The 23,231-nt window shown below is 38.4% G+C and overlaps 1 protein-coding gene across 1 annotated transcript in view; it reads right to left on the bottom strand.

Moving 5' to 3' along the window:
* SNX7 (sorting nexin 7) overlaps nucleotides 1-23,231 on the bottom strand; it is an 81,475-nt gene that overhangs the window by 30,036 nt on the left and 28,208 nt on the right. The window contains exons 3-7 of the mRNA XM_031457662.2: nucleotides 21,442-21,552; nucleotides 20,921-21,085; nucleotides 18,676-18,874; nucleotides 13,932-14,131; nucleotides 11,036-11,122 (exon numbers count right to left, since the gene is read on the bottom strand). Of these exons, the coding sequence (XP_031313522.2) occupies nucleotides 11,036-11,122; nucleotides 13,932-14,131; nucleotides 18,676-18,874; nucleotides 20,921-21,085; nucleotides 21,442-21,552 (762 nt within the window). The remainder of the gene's footprint in view (nucleotides 1-11,035; nucleotides 11,123-13,931; nucleotides 14,132-18,675; nucleotides 18,875-20,920; nucleotides 21,086-21,441; nucleotides 21,553-23,231) is intronic.

Here is a 23,231-nt window from a genome sequence, read left to right as displayed (position 1 = left end):
TACCGCGGCTTGGGAAAGAAGATGACGTGAACTGTGCAAGACTGGTTACAAACTGGGGACTGATCAAAGAAGTAGATATGTGAAGGAGAATGGGAGCCTGGTTCTCATTTTCAGAAAGGGAACTATATATGGAAAGAGAGTAAACTAGAATCAACCTTTATGATACTGGATTCAAACTGGAGGCAACGGTATGGAATCACTGTTTTTAATATATATAAACAGACAAGACAATATAGATATTAAAATGTGTGTGTGATTATAAATAAACCTATCTATGTCCAATCAGGCCTTGGAATAATGATACCTAAATAGCAATGAATATATTTAATGTCAAGATACTATATTCTGAGTATAATTTTTTCTACTAAACCTAACCAAGGCTTGTTAGAGAAATGGCTGATTTCAGGACTGGGGCAAGAAAAATACAAGAAGAGCCTAGAATGGCTTGTTGTACCAGAAAGAAGCACAGAATGATGGGAATATGTCAAAGGAGGAGGGGGGAGCAGCTGGAAGATCATCCTACTAGTCAACTTGGAGGCAATTTTCATATCAAAATGCATAGTGACAGTAATGCACAAAACCCCAATGACTAAGGTAGAAAAATCACAAATACACAAACATACACACACAATCCATTTAAAGTTTAAAGTATGGTAAGGAATGGTATAATTACACAGTCTCAGAGTAGCTCTCCACAAAATGTTTATTAATTACAAAGGGAAAGGAGTGATTTTACAGTGAAGCTGGGCAGACATCACCTTAAGCAAGTGCTCAAAGAGTCTGTCATTATTGGGACAAATAAAATCACATGCTACCTGACAGGTAGACCACAGCATCACTTGGGTACTATTCCTGCCAAAGGCTGACACTTTAAATCTAATCATAAGGAAACATCAAACAGGTTAATAACATCGGAGGTACTCTACACAATAACTGGCCTGCAGTCTTCAGTGTGATGGTCGTGAAAGTTAAGAAAAGCTGAAAGAACCATTCTTGACTGAAGGCGACATCTGACTAAATGCTAACAAGAACATAACAGAACACTGGCAAAATCATCCAAGTGTCTGAGTGTTAGATAACAGTATTGTTTCAATGATAATTTATTGATATTGATAGTTGTATTATGGTTACGTTGGAGAATGTCCTCGTTTGTAAGAAACACACACCATTAAGGGGTCATGAGCATAAGGTTTGCAATTTACTTTCCAATGGTTCAAGGGGAAAAAAAAGATCTTTGAGCTGTATTTGCAAGTTTTCTATAGGTTTGACACTTTCAAGATTAAAAAAAAAAATTAAAGCACGTAACATATCAAATCATAATTCTTCAGTGGCTCCCACGACAACCAGAATGAAACCCACAGCCCACGTGTTCTCATCCTGCCTGCTCAGGCCTCAGGCCCAGCTACTACCCCTTTGCTCTCTATATCCCAGCTACACCAGTTACAGCTAAGTGCCTGGAGCACGCGAAGCTAATTCCCATTTCAGAGCTGTATGTGGATTCCTCCGAGAACACGGGCGCCCAGATCGTGGGACGACTGCCGCTTCTCAGCACGCCGCTCTCCTCTCAGTGTCACCTCCTCAGAGAGGCCTTCTCTTCCCCTTCTGGTGTTCCCTCTCACGTGACCTTCTTTTATTTTCCTCAGACCACTGACAACTCTCTAAAGTTACCAGTATTTATTATTTGTTCCTTCATTTTGAGTACCCTTCCCCCCTCAACTAGACCACAGTTTCCTTGGGGACAGGGGCTTTGTCAGTCTCGGTCACTGCAGTTTGCCCACCACGAAGTGCTCAGACAGGGAAGTAACTCATAACTCTTGGCTGATTGACACTGTAGGCCTCAATTTTCTCTTCTACAAAAATGGGAATTATGCCTACCAAACAGTATTATTAATTGGGTAGTATGTGCAAATTATCAGCACAGTGCTTGGCATACAATAGGTGCAAAATAGATGCTAAATACACTTCAGAAAGGAAAGCACTAGTTTGGGTCTAGAACCTCTTTGAAAGTTGAATGGTGCTTTGACTGGGGCACTTCCCCCTAAATTTACTCCCTATTGACCAAGATTTAGCAGAGAGAGAAAGTTTACTCTCCAAAGTCTAGAAATAGAATAAGACAAAATACACTTAGTTTAGACATATGCCACTGTGCTAGAAGAAAAACTACCGATCCCATTCTTTGCAGAAACATAAATTTTTTGCTCTTTTCAGAAGCACTATTTAAACGATCCCTACTTCAAATAACGTTTTATGGTAACATTGCATATTTCCTAGTACATTACTCTTTTAAACTTTCTTCTTCTAACTTACCAAAATTTTTACTGACACAAGCTCCAGATTTATCAACTTTAATTCATCTTAAAAAAAAAACATTTCTTCAAAGCAAGCATTACTTCTGCATGTTCGTGGATAAAGAATACTAAATGTCTGATTAAGGTCACAAGTTAAGTAAAAGTGAACCAAAGCCGTCTCTGGGCTTCAGGCTCCCAGCGTGTCCCTGCTCTGAGCATAATCAAATATTTACGGAGTGCCCAGGCGGGGCCGGCAGTGAAACAGAGATGGAAGACAGACCCTTGGGACACATTTCTTATTAACAAAATACCTAAATTAAAAGGAAATTGAATCTATTTTGAGTTTCTATATGGGGCAGCTGTTTAAACCATTATATCTACGGTAGGCAGAACTCCACGAACCAAACCCCAAATCCACAAGGACACACTATAAGTAGACTTTCTTAAATCCTGAGAAGAGATGACTGGAATTTTAAACTACCCCTTTCACTTATCCATCTGTTACTTTTTCTGTTGCAGTTAAGACAGTGTGGGGGGAGGAAAAAAGTGCTCCTAGAGAAAGACACAGAGCTTACAATCTTTCTTTAGAAACTCATCTACAACAATGTTACACTGCCTCTCTTTTTCTACAGTCTCATTGTCTCTTCCCCGCTTCCACCCTCACCCACCACAAACGTACACAGGCCTTATTCATCAGGACTGTAAGTTTATGTGTTCTTTTTTTTTTCAAATCAGTAAATCTTAATATGCAATAACCTCCCTAGGCAAATGTCATGGGTAAAAATTTTGGAATTAGTACAATTTTTTCACCTCACCCTCAACCACCGTCCTGATTAATTCTCTGGGTAACAGTTAACATGAGTCAGTCGGGGTTCGGTTTTGTGTTCACAACAGATATACTGGCGTTGGTGGATTCCAAAAGAAATAACTACAAACACAGGTTTTTTTGGTTAAAAAAAAAAGTTATAAAAAATGTGCTGATCTTTGGAGTGGTGTGGAATTTTTTACCTCTAGTCCTTTATTAATTTGTTTCTTACTTGTTCCACAGCAGATTTAAGGTGGCTTCCAAAATTATACCCCACAACTAGTTTCCAGGTATGAAGTAGACAAAGACAGGAGCGCCACGGGAAAGTAAGAGTAGGGGAAAAGCAAGGGTAAGTCGGTGGTGAGTCTGGCACACAAAAGACAGATTTGCCAGAGAGAAGTGGGTTAGAACTGGGGCTCTCGGCAGTCTGGAAACTAAAGAGCAGGATAAAGAGAGGAATCTGAACAGGTATAAAACCCAAGATGTGTACACACTGAAAACAAGCTAACAGCTCAGGAGAAATTAAATTCTACTGCTGGTGCCGAGACACGATGGAAACTTTTCTCGGGGGTCCTCCTAAAGGAAAACTAGGAGGCGGTCTGTGCTTCTGACGCTTTATCATAAAGGGATTTACGGCTGCCTTTCTTAAAATGTCCCTTATTACGGATCAATGGTACAACACCGAGTGTTGTTTAATTTAAATTATTGTTTGGAATCCAAAACACAGCTTTTTAATAGTCAGTATAAATTCATATACATTTTTAAACTCAGATGCCTAGAGCGACCAGGTGGGGCAAATGGGAACAGCCACAATTCAACGCAAGCCAATGGCTGCCTCTTTTTTGTTTTAAACAATGTGAAGGTCTGACAAGCAGGATGACAGTTACCAGTTTGAAAACTCTAACCTAGAAGAACAATGCTCCCAATATAGATTCACATACAAAATATTTAAAGTCTAACACTGGTGAGGCCAAAGGTTTCATATGCTGATTTAACAACGCCTGAAGGAAGTCATTATCCACAACTTTTACAGTCAGGAAACTAAAGCAAAGAGAAAGTAAGTAACTTTGCCTCAAACTAAACTGCAAAGGCGTGCGGTGCTGTGGGTGAAATCACGCGGTGCTGTGGGTGAAATCACGTGCGTCTCAGCAACTAGGTTTAAGACCCGTGTTAAGTGCTTCCCCGAGACGGCTCTGCTCGCAATGCCAGAGGCGTAAGATAAACGTCAGAGGGGAAAAGTGACACAGAAAATTCCACACAGAGATCCCAGGCTCGAAAGACTCTAACTCACAGGGTAGACAGGACTTTTTTTTTTTTTTTTTTTTTGCTATTTAATCAAATACTCATTATTATCCTTTACAAATCTGTGTAAATAGCAGTACATGGAATTTTTTCCCAACCCCTGAAACCAATGATGCCCTGCATGGGAGGCCTGCCCCGACGGTTCAGAGGGAGGGGACTTCTAGGCACTGCCTGGTACTTCGTTCTGGGAGGAGAGGCTGCTGAGGGCCGTCTTGATTACATCATCACTCATTCACCCAGGTTCCCAGCCAGCGGTGTGTGTGCAACAACTCCAACACACGGCTACGCTGTGTATGTGGGGCGCGTGTTTACTAGCTGTCTACCCAGAATCCACTTCTCACTCCCCTCCTTACTATGTGAAAAGGCCCCGCTATTTTCCAGGTATTTGCATCGGGGGCAGCTTGTGGCTGGTCCAAGTCAGTTGTTTGTGATGGTCACAGTCCCACTCCCAGTAGCTGGTTTGATCGTGGGCTTTTCACAACTCTGGCCAATGAGATGTGAGGAGAAGTCTGCTGGAAGCCTTCCAGGGTTAACTGACGAAACGTAAGAGAAGAAAGCCCTTTCTCCTTCACTGCTGCCTGAGCGTGTGTATGTGTACACGTGTGTATGTGAGAGGCAAGTAGATGCAGATGAAAAAGAAGCAGAGAGGGAAAAACAGATATTAGAAAATGAGGCATAGAAAAAGGAATAAATTTGTAAAAAGGTCAGGGGAGAGACGTGAGACAACAAATATCTGAGAAAAGGGAGAGTCAACCTCCACCTCCATCACACACACACACACACACAAGCTATGTCCATGTTATTATTTCTTTAAGGCTTAAAGAGAAGGCAGTCTTGCTCTGTACAGCATTTAGTACACTATCAAGAACATTTAAAGGTTAACAACCACTATTTGAGGATGAGTGTAAAATACTGGTTCAAAAATAGCAACTCATACAGAGCAAAGACCAGCTTAAATCAATTTGGTATCTGTTTGCATCTACTGAATGTAGCTATATGCAAATCCAGACTATAATGATCTTATGAAAATGCATTTTTTATTTTTGCTCACATAAATATACTGCTAAACAGCTATGGCATTATGAATCCAAGTCTCAGATTCTATGCACATATTGCTAAATGTCAAATGTATTCATATTCATTTATAGTTGAATGCTGCTTTGAGTGTAAAACTATAAATCATCCATTCAAAAATAAAAATAAAAATAAAATAAATATGCAGCATTATTTAGCACCACAGATGAACCTTATTTATCTTATAGTTAAGCAGTGAAGTGAATAAGCATTTTCAAACAGAAGCTCTGACTCTGAAAACTTGTAACTAAACTGCAAAAACCACAAGGTCCCCCAGATATCTGAGTTTTCCTCATAATCTCACTTATTTTTACACCTTCATCTCCACAGGCAGAAATGTCTTTACTTTGATTGAACAATATCTTTTTCACTGAATTCTTCATCAGAGCACATGCATCTTAATCTCTCTTAAAATATTTTATTGTCTACATTTATCTTAACTGTTCTGTATCAAGCTGTTTTATAAATACCTCATAAGTGGAGAAATGATTTAAAAAGTCAAACGACCTTAAATAAATCTGTTTAGTTCACCTTATCGGTCCAATTATTTACCACCAGCAAAAGCTATATAAATTCCCTTTCCTTTCCTCACCAGTTACTCCTTCCCTGAATTTAATGTTGGAAGATGCTAAGTTGCGTTAAGTCTGGGACCTCTTTTTTTTCATCCTTTAGTGACGTCAACAAATGTCATGGCTTTAAATACTATCTGCTAGTAACCCTCAAATACGTATCTTTAGCTGGATACCTCCCCCGACCTCTGGATTTTTAAACGGATTTTCATATGTAACCCCCATCTCCCTTGGGTATCTGATAGGCACATTGCCTTTATATATCCAAATCTCATTTCTTCACCTTCCCCATTAAATCTATTCTTCCTCAAATCTTTGCCAACTCTTAACTTCAAGGTGCTAGTCCAAAAACCTCGGTATAATCCTTGTCCACTCACAAACAGCTCTATCTTCAAAATATCCTGAGAATCTGACCACTTCACATCGCTTCCACCCTGGTCCAAGCTATGATGTCCCACATGGATCATAAGAGCTGGTCTCCAGCTCTGGGCTTCTCCCATCCTGTGCACACCCCACATACACATTATTTTCTGTCGTTCCCAAGCACAGTCATCGTTTTAGAACAAGGCTGATCATGTCACTCCTCTGGTCAACAGTCCTGTTCCTATCTTGTTGAGACCAAATCTTATAAGGCCCTACGTGATATGACCCCTGCTTACATCTCCGACCTCATTTCCCACAACTCTTCTGCTCACTCATTCCATTCCAGCAATACTGGTCTCCTTGCTTTTCATGAACAATGCAGGCACACTTCCACATTGCACTCACCGTCCCCACTGTCTGAAATGCTCCCCTCCCAGGCATTCATGTGGCTCAAGACCTCACCTCTTTCAGGCTTTACATAATTATCTTTTCGGTAAGACCTATCCTGACCCCTAATTTTTAATTCCACTGCTCCCCAACACTCCATCTTCTCCACACTTGCCACTATATGACAACTATACATTTTAATTAACAGTTTGTTTCTCATTGTCTCTATCCCTAGAACATAAGGCTCACGAGGACCTGTCTTCTTGACCACCATCTCTCCAGTGCTGGGAACATCATCTCTTACATGTTAGGTATCCAGCCACAGTTATTGAAAGGTTTTTGCTGAATACCTCTACCTTAATGTCATCTTATCATGACATTAAGTTGAACATCTCTAATTTTCTTCTTCCTTTTATATGCCACAGTTCATTTTTTAGAGCCACAATCCGCCTTTCTTACAAGCTAGAAATGTTAATGGTCACTAGCAACTTGAAACAAGGGCTGCCCTCATCCTTTAAGTGCTTTAGATTCCATCTTCCACCTACATCTCTCTTGAACTTCTCTTCTCTGCAGCTCCACTACCATCTCTTCAGCTCAGGCTCTCACTGGGTCCACACAGCCCAAAGGACAAAGCTCATGTTCCTCATCCTGACACAAAACAAGGCTCCCTTCCCATCTGACTGGGGCCCACCTCCACAGCCACACCCCCCATCTCCGCTGCACCCTGCTCTCTACACATCAACCCGGTCCCTCAGTTCATGCTTTTTTGAGCTTTCACTGCTTTTCATATTATCCACTCTCCTTGACCCTCCCTAGTCTTCAAGGAACAACTCCTTAGTCATTTTACAGGAGCCATCTCAAGTACTACTTCTGTAAAGTCACCAAAATAACGTCTAATAATTTACTTGCATTGTATCACTTAATCTTTAAACAAGCCACCAGAAAGGTACTAATAACTTCTTCAAATTATACATGATAAAATGAGGCTTTAAAAAGTTAGGAATTGTGTTTTAAGACTTAATAAGCAGACGAGCTAGGATGTGAGCCTAGGTTTACCTAAGTCTAAAGCTTAAATGACAAAACAAAACAAACCGCTGGACTGGCCCTCAAGTAAGGTATTTAGTGAGTTTAGGTTACTCCGAAAACATGAACTTTATTGTCGTGAGACAAGAACTATAAACCACAAACTCTAAGAAGCAGTCACTTTACAACTACTAAGGTAATAAATCAACGAATTCACTGTAAAACATTTTAATTTGCAGGAAAATACATAATTTTTGCAAGCATATTTGTGTGATGAGAAAAAGTAACAATAATGCCATGATTGCCAATTTACAGTACATGCAAAGTTACAGGCAAGATAAAAAGACAAGAGCCTTGTGTCTGCACGACACGAAGCCCACATTAAACATCACCTGATGTGTCTAACATGACCTGTGGGCTGCTACATCACTGCTCTATTTCTACCCAATAATTATAACTCCCCTCGTCTTTGCCCTTTCTGGCAGTTTCATTTCACTGACCTTTTCATTATGAGTTGCTCTGCCTGGTTTGCATATAGCATCCCACCCAAAGGTGACTTTGATGGAGTCTCTGAAGGCAGCCCCAGCAGATCTCCATAGAAATGGCCCCAGGGTTGTCTCCAAAGTGGCCTTGCTTGAGTTGCCATGGTAAACACCCAGGCTGGATTGCTCTATTCAGTTCTCTGCCAGGGTCGCCATGGTGACTGCAAAGGATGGCTCCTTAGAAGGACCTCACAAGGGCGCGTTGCCATGGTGACCCTATCCTGCATATTTCTAAGCAACTTCCCTTCAGCTATTTTGTGACCAATCATAGCAGGTTCTTTCTGAGAGTAACCCTGGAAGGTTTCTCCCAGAGATATCATCATAACACAGAGGGATTTGGAAGTGAGGTCTGTAAACAAATAAACTCCTTGAAAATGTTATGGTACTATTAACAAATCATCAAATTAGTCCTTATGCATTTCAGGAAAGATTTGTTTTTGATGGGCAACAAAAAAATATTTGCAATGTCTCTATTAAGTGTCCCTGTTTCAAATCTTAATTACCTGCAGGTAATTAAAGTTTCAAGTTTCTCCAATCTTACAATACGGCAACTAACTGGGTAAAAAACACTTTAAAGTGGACATGTCACACACACAAAATGAAATCATAAATACAGATGGATGATCCGATTATAATGAGATATCAAGGAAATTTTTATAGAGCAAAAGACAAAATGTTTGCAAGTCAAATTTCTTTTAACAGTGTGTTTTTTAGTTGAGTTGGGAAAGCCTAGCCATATCTGGGCCCAAGCTATTTTTTCCTGTGTTTTTGTGATTGGAACAATCCCAACTACTCTTCCTTTCAACTTAAAATATGAATATAAACCGTTCTGAACAGATGCTTGGTTTTTAAGCCATTTTACTATTCTCCTGAAACTTTAAAATACTGTGCTTTTTCTAGTATTTTAGTCAATTGCAAAATTTTATCTAATCACGAATTTCAATATCTTTAAAAATTATTTAACAAATAAAAAAATTCTACAGTTCCAAAGGTACAATTACACTTCTTGTACATCAGTTCACCCATTTATGTTCCTTCCAGTTCACTCTTTAAAATATATATATATATTTTTATTCCTTATTGTATTGAAAAGGTTAATCTTGGATTTCCTTTTTTTCCTCCTATGTAAAAGCAAAGATGATCTTCCCCTTGAGCATTAGTTCCACTGGTTCTACATTTTCTGTTCGTCTCCCTCATAGATTCCGTTCTCCTACTCTGTTCACAGCAGCCCACCACTCCCCACTCACATTCCATTCCGAAGAATGAACTTGAGTTTGAAAAATAAACATAGTTAAGAAAGATGAGGATAATTCACAATCTCGTTTTAGTAAGATCTCAACATCTTACACAAAGTTTGACTTTGTACAAATGTGTCGTCTCAAGCTTTTAATACGTTTTTATGAATCAGAGCGATCACTGCCATTTTCATTCGTTCACAATATTTACTGAGTGACTACCATGTACCAGGCACTGTTCTTTGGGCTGAGAACACGTCAGGAAAAAATTTTAAAACTCCTGCCCTTAAGGTGTTTAGATTATGGACAGGGAGAGGGAGAGAGAAATAGAGCACAAAGAAAGCCAGTCAGAAAATCATATTCTGTGTTACAAAATTATTAAAGCTAAGGAGAAAATTAAAGCAGGGAGGAGGGAGGTCAAGTCCCAAGACAGGCTGGAGTGGGGGGCTAGAATACTCCAGATTAACAAGGGGGTTTCCAAGGACACACCCATTCATCTGCCGTAAGTGTACTCAATAAAAAAACAGGGAAGTCTCTTCCACAGAGAACTCAATAAAGGATAACAAGGTTATGGTCAATTTTTCTCACTTTGAGACCTGCTCTCCGAGAGGCAGCATGGTCTGAGGGAGGCAAGTGATAGATAACCATCACCTCTCGTCCTACTTCTGTTTCCAAAAATGTATAAACTTGCCAAGTTACTCCACCTTTCAAGCCTCTTCCTCAATTTCAAAATGAAAATAATAATTCTGATATGATAGTACTAACGAAAACATGCAAAGACAATAAAATGTAAATACTAACCAACTGTCGATGAGTATATGTCTGAAAAATGCTTTAGAATACTTCAGAAAAACACACGAGGAAAGAGATAGATGCAAAACACTAGGCAAAATGCTGGGAATCAATGAAGCCCAGTGTTGAGCATGAGTTCATTATATAATTAGATCTTTCTTTATGTTTAAAATTTTCCATAAAAGGGTATTTTAAGGAAAGGATTAAACTTGAAAACAAAGATACTTCCTTTGTAGAGATTTTTATCACAACCAGAAAAAAAGTTTTATAATAACTTAAAAAAACAAAAAACAAAAAAACACCAGCTTATCCTGTATAAATATCCTACAAAACCAGCAAAAAGTGGATTTATTTACTGAGTACTTAGAAACCTTCTGGAATAATGTTAGGTCCTTTTTCCATACCTTCTTTGAACACTAATTTTAAAAAATTAACTTCATACTTTACTCATTTTAGGAGAAAATATAAGACAGAAGGGCAGTAAAGCATCTTAAGCATATGAACTCACTTGGTACTCAACGTATAATAGATTATTGGAAGAAATTTTAGTATTATTTGCTAAATGCTTAAGCATGTAATGGAGCTTTTTACATTGCTAAAAAAAATTTCAGATGATGAATTTTATGTGATTATATCAAGAAACTTAAAAACTTACCAGATCGGTGTCTGCCTTTTTAGAGGTCAAAGCTTCAACTTTGGAATCCAGTTCTGCTTGTATTTGGTCTCTTCTTTTCATAACACCCTTCATATTAAAACATATGGATGAAATAGGTTGTACTTAGTTTTAATCATGTTTGTATAACAAAAATATACATATCAGAATATAAATAGCATCTCTTCCCAAAGCCATCAGTCATCTGGGGATATAATGACTTAAAAATTTTTTTTTAATCTCTAAAAGCTAAAGTGAGAGCAATTTTTTTCATAAATCTGTTATTAGTTTTCCCAAAGTACATCTTTCTGGTTTAAGTATTTTATGTACAAAATACAAGTATTTTGATGGAGCACTCTCGGCATGTACAGCTCTTCAAAAAGAGCAAAAAAAAAAACAAAACAAATAAAAAAAAATCAGTAGAAGCACTGTAAAAATGTGCTATGATGTAAACTGGCTGCAGTTAAGAGGTCACATGGGCCATCACCTGACAATATCAGCAATCAGCCTCCTTATCGACCCCACAGGCATAGTTAACCAAAGTCAATTACAGCGAGGAATCAGAAAGCTGAAGTGTGCGTTCACATCTCAAGATTTTATTTTAGTTTAAATTATATAAGTATTAATTAATTAGCCAAGCTTGTGATGAGAAAGCCTGGCCTCTTCTCTGACTGATAGGAATCCCATCTTGTCTTCTTGAATAACCATGATTTCATGTTTCCATGTCTTTAAGCTTAAAACACCCTGGTGAAGGAATCTGAGTGCAGAATCCATCTGTATCTTTTATAATGTTTGCCGACCTTTTACAATGCCTTTCCCTTGGGGACTCACTTACCTTCCTGGTCTATTTAAACTTTGTAACAAGAACTCTCTTTATCTGGAGTTGGTTTTCATAGTATTAATTACATAATGAAATTATAATAATGAATGCAAGTGGCCTAAACCGTTTAAGGGAAAAAAAAAGTAACTCTGGGTAAGCAGGCAATTCAAACATGGAGAGCAAACGTGCAGGACATAGAAGAGAAGGGCCTTAATGAGGTACAGGGTGTATTCTTTGGGTGTTTGCAGAGGAAAGGAAGAACCTAGATATAAATCTGCTAAATGGAACCAGGCAAGATGGCGCTATAGTACGTGAATGAGAACTGAGGGGCGTTAAGGATAAAAAGCATCTTAAAAACTAATTCTAATGTTGTGCCTGATGGAATCACTCTTAAAACATTCAAAAGAGATTAACATTTCTCCAGTTTTCAAAGAAATGAATAGACAAGTCAACTGATTATCACACATTCTTTCACATTTACTTCAATGTTGAATTGCCATTAACATCAGGAACCTCCCCCTTTCTCTAACCCAGATGGCATACACTATAATACAGTCCCATTTATTTAAGGTCTGTTTCCATAAATATGAAATACTGTGCTTCAGACAGGTAGAAATATCTTAAGTAAGGGGTTGCTTCAGAATACAACTAGTAAAAATTACCCAAATTTAATCATTTTGTCAAGGCACATACTTTTCATTATTTTATCTCACACTGAAGAAAACATTCCAATATAAAACAGAACCAGAACAGCAATATAAGTGCTACTGATTACACCCTGGGAACCTACAAAATAATACAATCAAATGAGGACCTATAAAAGAATTCATTCTGGTTGTTATGATAATTTTTCCACACCTTTAATGATACGTGATTTAAATTGCATAATTTCCATCTTGACATAATAAAGAGCAAAACACATCTAATTAAAGGAAAAGAATATAATATTTTTAATGACAAAAATCGGATCCCTCTGAACAGCCACACAAGAGGGAGATCAATGGTGAAGTAAAACAATGGAACGGAGCCAAGGAAATGGATGGAGGCCAGGAGGAGGCTTCTCGGCAGGGAACCGTTAGAGGTCTTTGGGAAGCAGGAGGGGTCCGTGCACGGGAGGACCCCAACACGGTCAAGTAACAGCGGAAACCTGAAACAGCAAGAGACTATTTCGTGATTCTGTGAAAGAAAAGCCTAAACGTGAAAAACATGGAAGAGGCAGACTTCAGGCTGAGAAGCTAGGAGAGCTCTCTTACCAGCACAGAGACAAAACATTTTTTTTTAAATCCCCAAATCAACAGTACATGGAAATAGAAACTAGACATGGATTCCAGTATAAATGACAGAAGAACTGGGCTATAACTGAATGTAAGCTGAGCCCATCCCCCACCACTCCCCTAAAACATCAGAAACCTAGGCGTATCCGTTCACCTGTGCGAGACGCTGTGAGCAGAGGATAATCCTGGATGAAAAACTTTAGCTTTGCAGACAGCATTGCTGAATCCCAAATATCGGGAACACTTAACTTACACTGAGGAGGTTAAATGCAAAATTTAGATGTAAGAGGAACAAAAGCCTTTTCAAACAGTGAAAGAAAAGTGTGTTAATTTGAAGAATTTTTTTTAAGCATCCAGAAGACAGAACAAACATCAAGATCCTAATCTCAAGCACTTTCTACATAATGACACTAAATATACAGCTAAATCAAAGGTACCTGGAAGCAGGAAAGCAACTCCTTCATGAAAAGAAGTTTCTAAAGCGCTAAAAATTCTGAAAGGCAAAATTTAAAAGGCTGGAAAAAAGAATCCTATCCCCTATGTAAATCTGGACTGAGGATGCTTCAAATCTCTGTACCATCTTACAAGCTGTTCTTGCTACCGCTGAATACTCCTGTCTTTTATTAACACATTCTTCCACTCATCAGCTCACGCCTGCAGTGAACAAATGTTTACGAGCATGAATATGCAAAGCACCTTTCTAGGAGAGGAAGATAGCGGTGAACAAACAAGAGATGGAAACTGCCTTTACAAAGCTTATAATCACATCAGGGACTAAGGTGAAAGGAAAACACGGTGTTCTTACCATTAGCATCTCACTGTAAAGCACATACTCGTGCACGACAGGAAGCAGGGCCTCGGAGAGTCCAGACATCCGTTTTTCAGTGGCCTTACAGCATCTGTCAATGCAGCCGGCAACACCTTTTAGAGTGTCAGCCAGGTCTTCTTCTGAGGCCGACCAGAGAATATGAATTGGGCCATATTCTTTCATTTCATCAAAATATTCTGAAAAAAAAAATTAAGTTCTTCAATTTACAGAAGTTTTCAAAATCCTCATGTTTTGGACAATAAGGACCTTATCTGCCTCGCTGTGCACGTGTTCTTGTCCATGAATGTAAGAATACGGGTGTCATCTTTCATCCAGTTGACCACTCTTCCCAGTCTGCTCAGCTCAGTCCCTGAATGACTACTGTCCAGGTGTAGTCATTAATAACATCCTTTTTCATTCTCAAAAACGTCCTGGTTTGAGAAATTATATGATCCCCATCTCCATCATGGCCTTCTGCCTATCAGACAAACTACACTTGGGTGTCTCATCAGCAACATGACCTAAACAAAGCATGTCTTCTTTTTTTTTTTTTTTTTTAACATTTTTTTGTTGAGTTGTAGTCATTTTACAATGTTGCATCAAATTCCAGTGTAGAGCAGTTTTTCAGTTAAACATGAACATACATATATTCATTGTCACAATTTTTTTTTTTTTGCTGTGAGCTACCACAGATCTTGTATATATTTCCCTGTGCTCTACAGTATAATCTTGTTTATCAAAGCATGTCTTCTTTTTCCCTCATCTCCTGTTTACATAACCTACTTACTGGTAATTGCTTCTAGCAAGCTAAGCAAAAAAAAAGGGGGGGGGGGCGTCATCCTAGGCTCACACCTCCACAGAGGCAGTCAATCACCAATTTCAATACTTCTTGATCTTTATCTATCTATATACCGATCTATCCATCCATCCACCCACCCACCCATCTACCTAGCTACCCTCACTTCCACTGTTATCAGAACCTCTAAGCTGCACTACTGCAAGGGACTTCTAACAATTCTTCCTCTTTCAATTTTTGTCACAGTATATAAACACTGAATCTTCTTAGCTGAATTAGAAAGTCCTTTACAATCAGTCCCTACCTTGCCTCTCCAAGTCTAAATCCCGAGGTTCTCCCCCAAAGGTACTTTAATTGAAGCCAAAATAACTGCTCACTCATGAGTATCTCATGATTTCTCACTCAAACACTGCACAGATCTTTATGCCTTGCCCTCCACCATTTCTATCACCCGACAAACCAGTTCTAATCCTTTAAGTCCTGGCACAAGTACATCTCTTCTGTTTCTGTTCCAAAGGATTCTTAGGTGCCCAGCACACTTCGGTACTTGGCCCATTCTATTATAATAACTCACATACTCCTGGCCATATGCTCCTTAAACCAGGGGCTGAGTCTTATTATTTTTTTAATCTCATAGCCTAATACAGAATGTGTTCAATAAATATTTGCATATCAACAAAAGAATAAATGAACAACACAAGACTATTCAATGTTTGATAAGCCATTTATTCAAAAATTTGGACTTCATTCTAAAATCTGAATATTCTTCTATGTTTGCTTTCATACTATCAACTTTGAATGACAGATGGCTTTTTATGGTAGAGAATGTATAAGCTGAGAGCACTTTATGTCTAATATTCACATAAATACAATGAATCTCTGTGTAACCATCGTACTACTCATTAGGGTTAGTTGAAATATGTCATATTGCTCTAAAATAAACTTTTTACTGAACTACTAAAATTTCAAAAGTTTATATGATCAAGTAAACTGAAAAAGATTCAAAAAATTAAAAAACAATAGAAATGTCAGTTGTCATCTAAGGAAGATGTTAGGTTTAATGACCACTGGAGCCCTTCAAAGTTGCACATTCCCGATCTAGGCCTAGCTTTTATTTTAGTTCATGGCCATACTAAACTAATATTTCTAGAAAAGAAAATGTTCTCCTTCATTTCTTTTCTCTATTTGTGTATATAGCAATGTGTGTCATTAAACCTGTGCAGTACTTGTTTTTATACATAGAGCTTCTCTGAAATTCTGAACTCTACTTACATAGCACTCAAGTCGCATTTGTGTGCAAACACTTATGAGTTGCACTGTAACTTGTCTGTTCATATATCTGTTTCCCCAACTGGACTGTGAGCTCAAAGACCGGTACTATCTTATCCTTCCATTCGTCTTTAGCACAAAGCAGGAGCACAACATGTGATCAATACAAATTTGCCAAATAAATTGGAAAAAACAAAAGGACACAAAATTTAAGGAAAAAAACTGAATAAAAAGTGAGAAAGAGAAACTTCCAGTTATGATCACCAAATTCTTTCTGATTTGAATATTTATGAAATGCCCTATGTAGCTTAGACTCCCAGAAAAGAAAAGAAGATTCCATCATTTGGAAGATTCCATCATCTCATCTTCACATTCAAAAGACCACGACGTCCCTCAAGTCTGGGCCAGTGCGCATTCACGCCTTGAAAATAAGAGCTCACGTTTATAAAGTCTACCACAAAATCCAGCTTTCCTTCTGAGCATGTCACAAACACCGGCGTATATCAATGATTTTAAGTCGTCCCTTGCACCAGCAAATGTAAAGCACACGGATATTCTACAGAACTCTTCAAGTGTCAGGTTTGCAGGGGCCTCTCTGAACTGCGACATCACTTACCCAGGCATCCAGTTCTATTAAGAATCTGCTTAATAGAACTGGAATCACAAAATCTAGTTAAAACAATTAGCTTCTTGACTTTTTTTAAAAATGGCAAATGGTAAATACAAAGGCAGACCAAGAAGGCTTAAATTATTAAGCTCTATTTAGTCACCACAATGACCTCACCTAGTATCCATGTAAGGAAAAGGAAGCTAGAGAAAGGGCTACATACATTCATACATTTCTCTCTCTCTTACTAACCAATCAATTCTTGATAAAGCAGATTTTCCTACCACCAAATCTTATATTCATTCGTTTATTTTTTAAATTATTGAACAGGTTTTAATTGGGAACCTACGATGTGATGTGTTAGGCACCATCTAAAACACTAAAACAAAACAAGCCTTTTCCCTTTTTGTCCTGATGGAACTTAGTTTAGTAGGGGACACAGACAATAAAGAAATAAACTATCAACATAAGGACGCTAAGCAGTTCATCTCTAAATCCAATTTACATTTGAAAATATATTTTCTGACGTAGCCATCTATTTTTAATGTAGGTAAATACCATTAGAAAATTAGTAAAAAGTCATTACAGAATTAGAAAAAAATCATCATGGAATAAAGCCTAACTTGAAAATAGGAAAAGGGATGTATTTTCCAATATATAAATCTTTCCGCTGTTCTTGGTCAAGCTTAAAATATTTATCGTCCTCCCCCCACCCCCCCCAAATCACAAGAAAATATAGAAACCCTATTTCCTGAAACATCACTTCTTTGATTCTGAGCTATGGTCCACGTGAACACTGGAGACCAACTACATCCAAAGTACTAAGCTCTTTATTATCTGTGAACGGGAACAAGAACAGCTAGTGATTAATTAAAGGAAATGGAAACTGGCCATGACTACATTCAAAATCACTGAGGAATCAGAAATTTTCACAATACATCGGAGAATAAGCTACACCTTGAAGGAGGAATTCGAACTTAATGTCATGTGATTCCTCTGTAAGGAGCTTGGAAGTCACCATTCAGTCCAACAAGTAAAACGCTGAGCAGCCTGAAAAACCAGCAACTTTTCTTGGATCTGGGAGAGAGGGGAGGACATGGGACAAACCGCTGCCCGCAAGACTGGAAAGGCAGACACGTGAGTACACGTGTGAATCCTGGCTTCCTGCAGCAGAGATGCAAAAGCAGAAACCACTTGTGCAACCAGTGCTGGGGCAGGGGGACTGGAACCATCAGGGACCAGCTGCTGGAGGCTCCATGTGGACAACTCAGGGTTAAAACCTTGAGAGGAACCGAGTCATGGGGGGCCAGTGGGCACGCCAGAGCACTGCGACATTTACCCCCAGGAGCATGCACAGTAAGTACTGGATAAAAACTATTCTGCTCCTGCAAGGGGAGGGAAAATGGAACCCTTCTGAAATAGCCAGAATGCTCTGTTCGTCTTAACAAGGCCTGCCCTCACGAGAGACAAGTTAACCAGGGCCTAACCTGCTGAGGTGTTATCAGAGCCTAACTGACCTGGAGGAAGGGAAACACCCAACTCCAGCCCCCTCTGGCCAATCCGTCCCAACCAAAAAGGGGAGGAAAAAAACCTGACGTTTTGTGACGTTCACAGTTCAGAGGCACAGGCTCACTGAAAGCTCCAGACGTAACCATGGGGTTCCAGAGCGCCTCCCCTCCCCCAGCACCTCACCACCACACCACTAAAGGACCAGTTACAGAAGTGCCTTTTACCAGTACATCGTGTCCAGCTACAAAGAAAAAAAAGCTACAAAAATTACTGAAAGACAAGAAACACAATTTAAAGAAAGAGCAAGCATCAGAGCCCGACCTGGCAGGGATGTTGGAATTATCAGACCAGGGACTTAAAACAACTATGATTGATACGCGAAGGGATCTAGCAGGTGAAGCAGACAGCACGCAGTGACAGACGGGCCTGTAAGCAGAGACGGAGACCCCAGGAAGGACCGGAAAGAAACGCTAAGTGACGCTGGCTCACTGCACCAGCAAACGGGAAGCTCCACCAGAAGCTGAACAGCCTTGAAATCACATTTCAGGGATTCTACCTACCCCTTTCTTCCTTGTAGATTCTCTGCGATATTTTATCTATCAAATTTATCTTCTGGCTAAATAATTCAATGAAGTTATTCATTTCCATGAACTCCTCTGGGCGGCTTTTAACGCCTCTCATTGAAAACGCAACCGCTCTGACAGTCTGCCCCACCCGGCTGAGCAGTCCAGGGCCTTGCTTCTTGTGAGAAGAGAGCTCCTAGAAACATAAAAGTGAAATGTTTGTGATAAAGTGAACCATGACATTCCAAAACCAACAACTGAAAAAGAAACCTCATTAGAAGAATTAAATAAAGATAGTAAAAATGTTTCGTGTCCGTCTTTTTTTTTTTTTTTTTTTTCATGTTAATTTGAAGCCGGTGAGTGTAGGGTATGGCTCTTCCTTTAAATCTCAGTCTCCGTGACAACATTCCTTTTCAGAGTGCTCAGGTCAGATATTCATACAAGTTTCCCCAGAGCATGGATCTCTCAAAGAACAAGGCTGAACAGAGGGCATCACACTTAAGGAGATGCCGGAGAAGGTAAGAAGGGTGCTGTGAGAGGACATCTGTGTTCAAGAACAGAAATTTAATAGAAAAATGATCGAGAGAAGATTTCTCAGAGTCTAATCTACTACCTGGGAAAAAAAAATTGGAACACGTCATTAATTCTTTAGTTAAAATAATAGCTAGCATTTATTAAGAGCTTAATATGTAACAGACGCTGCACTTACATTGTTATGTGCGTAACTTCCAACAACTCTCTGAAGTAGCTTCTATGATCATCCTCATTTTACAGAAGAAAATAGAGGCACAGGGAGGTCGAGGAGCTTGCTCAGGGCCGGGGAGCAATGAAGCGGTGCACAAGGACCGGAGCCCTGGAACCCCGTTTCCTGCGCCTTCACTGCTCAGCACTAACTTTGGTCTCCTTAAAGTCACTGCTGAGAGTTGGTAAACAGACACTTCCTGACCTTAGCTCTTCAACCAACTTAACTGGGTAAACTGTGACACCACCTACCACTGGCTGGCTGTTTTTGGAGAAAGATTTTTAATAAGATATGTAACTAGCTGTTTCCTAGTTAACCTAGGAGGGTCAGCTACCAACTTGCAAAGTAGAAATGCTACATAAAAAAATGCACTCCACAAAAGTATCCCCTCAGAAGCACAGCATACTAAACACAGCACCACGAAGGAGGACAGGGGATTCTGATGATGGATTACATAGAAGTTGAAAAGTAACACACACACAGATCTATAAACAACAATGCTGACTCTCAAACCCATTGATAAAAATATTATTAAGTATTATTTACCCAAATATTAAACAATATTATTATCTTTCTCCAGATCTTCTTTCCTGAAGGTCTTACACAAAATAAAATATAAACTTGTTTATTTCCACGTCAGGATGATTCTGTGTGCAAGCACTAACAGACGCCATCCTTGACCAGGCGACACGTCTACCCAGGAGCGCTACGGGTACAGTAAGCGTTATCAGAAGCAGCACGAGTCGTAACTGGCAAGCTGTTACTGCAACTGTTGACTGCAGAGAACGCTTCTAACAAGCACTAAGGGTCTGGAGTCAGGCCACATACTCATCTCACATAAGTCACCCTGGGCTTCCAGACAGCAAGCGCTGCCAAGATAGAGATGCATCATTTCTTAGCTTCTATCACTTGGCAACAACTGAAAGATATAAAACTAGACATTGGTCAGTAAGCGTTTAATATTGACCATTTGTTCTATCCTTCATCTTTCTTGGTGAGTTATGTATTCATAGAAGAAAAGGAAAAAGAAAAGCAATATATAAGTTTTCTATATTAGAATCAGACCCTCTTCAATTAGGTACCTGAAGGAAAAGCAAGGAAATTGTATTATCATCTATGCATCCATCTATCCATCTATTTAATAAAAACTTTTATCCTAATTTGAAAAGCCCTGACCCATATTAGTCAAAACAGTGTCAATTAAAATTTTATGTATTTTCAGTACTGGCCATATATGGAAGGAGTACCCTGACATTTAAAAAAAAATTCAGCTACAAGAGAAAGATGAGTATGTATATGTGAGAAAAACACAAGATTTCCATAACGTTTATATGCAGACCTGACACAGGGGTATAGCTGAGGGCTATCTCCAGTGTTCAAAATCCACCTTAATCCAAGGACACTGCTACCTGATTCATAAAAGCAAGTAAGAGGAAGCATATAACCCTCTACACATACAGATAGCAAAGGATTATATGAGGATAAATCAAAATTCTTTACCCAAGCTTGTGCAGTAAGAAAAACTTTGAAGTCTTCATTAAACGTTAGAGTTGGATGATCAGCAATCCGGTTCAAAAACTTATGCAATGCCTTCCTGCGTGTCTCGATGAAGTCATCATTAAAGCGTTCCACCATTCCTTTCACTATAAACTTTTCTGGCAATGGCTAAGGCAAAAAAAAATCTTTTTTAAAGGTATCTGAGCATTATGCGGCACACGATCATATGGAATTCTACATTTTTTTCTTTTTGGAAGACGATTTGAACGTGTGATCATTTCTTACAAAAATAATAGTTTCAAAATTCACAATGTGAGAGCCAAACACTGTAAAATCTTAACACATTACAATGATTTAAAAAAAAAAGAACAAATCTGTATAGAGATTGAACAGTTTATATAAACAAATGTTTCGAAGATAAATGGATTACACAGAATTAAAGGTCTGAAATTGGGTTTTAGGCATGTTAACGATTCACGAGACAAAATGGCAGCTACTCTATGAAAAGAAACATGCAGACTTACTGGAATAATCAGAGTGGGGTGTGCTTCTTCAAGTTTTTCTTTCAACCAAAGGAAATCTTGATAACGTCTCCTAACTTCAAATTCGCTGGAGTCAAATTCCCCCCGAGATGTCTGAAGAAAGGAGGAGAAAACCACAGCACATGGAATAGAAGACAGAAGACATTTGCCTAATGTTATTTTAGACATCCTGAAATAAATGGGTCTCTAAGAAAAATTAACAAATTCTAATTATTCAGTGTTTGTCAGCCTATCCTTTTTTTTTCTTTTTGCAGTCATCAATTGATGGAGCAGATGAAACAAAGCAAACTTTCCAGTATTTCCAGAAAGAAAGCAAACATCATGCTCAAATTTAAATCCAAACTGAAAAATCTGTCTTAGAGCAACCATCTGTCTTCCACAAGATTTTAACTACTATTATCTTTGGCATGGCTTTCTCGCTAACAAGAAAGTGTGTTCTGAATTTAGGTTTCAAATGTATTTCTTTTCTCAAGAAGATCAGAATTCAGGATTTGAGGAAAGTTCTATTTTTGCAATTTGGAAAAGAACCTGAACATAACTGCGAATAAAATGTTTTCCTGGAATTTGCTCAAATGAATTGCTTTGCTAAAATTTGATTTTAGTATATGAAAATTCTAACATTATATGGAGTGTTATTACCACTGTTTAAAAAATGTTATTAATGAAAATTTTAACGTGAAAAGAAAATCTTTCTGTCATTTCTCAAGGAATTTTATTTTGAGCAATATGCCTAAAAGCCTAAAAATTAAGCAAATACATTAAAATATCTGTTTTCAACAAACCAAAATTGAATTCCAACACATATGACAAGAAGAACGCAGGTACAATATCAACCTCACTTCTATTACCTGAATCCCAAGCCAAATACAAAAATAGCCTAGATAATGCATCCTCACCTCTCATTTTAAAAAGTCACTTGTGTAAATTTTTAAGAAAATTATACACAGTAATATTAAGTTTGAGATTTTCCTGGAGGAGTAAATATGGAATAACACATTACACATTTCACACTCCCCAGAAGTACCAATCACCCACACAGATGAACACAAGTGTAAAATTAAGCAGTTCAAGCCAAAATAAGATGCAATCTTAATTGTCATAAAATAAAGCTCACAAAAGCTACACTTGCCAAAGTTTATTCTTTTAAAATGAATGTTTAGAATATGATACAATATATCTTAGCAAAACATTCCCTTTTTAGTGGGAAAAAGTGGAGGTAAATGAGATGCAGAAGTCTAAGGAACTACATGTTCAAAAAACATTACAAAATCTTAACTATTATGCAAAATGGTATAAGTTGTAGAAATGGTAAAAATAGGAAAACTAAATCTGGTAGAAACACAGTTTAACAACATATATACAAGTTGGTATTTGTATATCTATATGTAAATACACACACACACACACACATATGCACACAAAACACGGTTAGAATCACTCATTAAACAATACTTACTGACCACCTCCTCATACCAGGCACAAATGAACAGACTCACTCCTGATTTCGAGGAAAATAAGTTGGTATAACTAACAATAAAAACACTCAAACACTGGGCAGTTAAAATAAGATTGAGCTTTAAATGTCCTCAAGAATTTCCAACACTTTAAGAAAACATAAAAGAACCCTGTGTAAACTCCGGCAAGAGGAAGATACAAAATCAAGTCAAATAACTGGCTGATTCTGTCCTCAATACTCAGCCATTGACCTAAAAGAATTCTCTAACCTACTATAATAACAGAAGAAACCAGGAGAAGTACAAGTGCATTCTTTC

This window comes from Camelus dromedarius, chromosome 9 (genome assembly GCF_036321535.1).
Source record: "Camelus dromedarius isolate mCamDro1 chromosome 9, mCamDro1.pat, whole genome shotgun sequence".
In the NCBI taxonomy this organism is placed as follows: Eukaryota; Metazoa; Chordata; class Mammalia; order Artiodactyla; family Camelidae; genus Camelus; species Camelus dromedarius.
The sequence above is the reverse complement of the archived record's forward strand: the minus strand, read 5'-3'. Positions and strand labels throughout refer to the sequence as shown.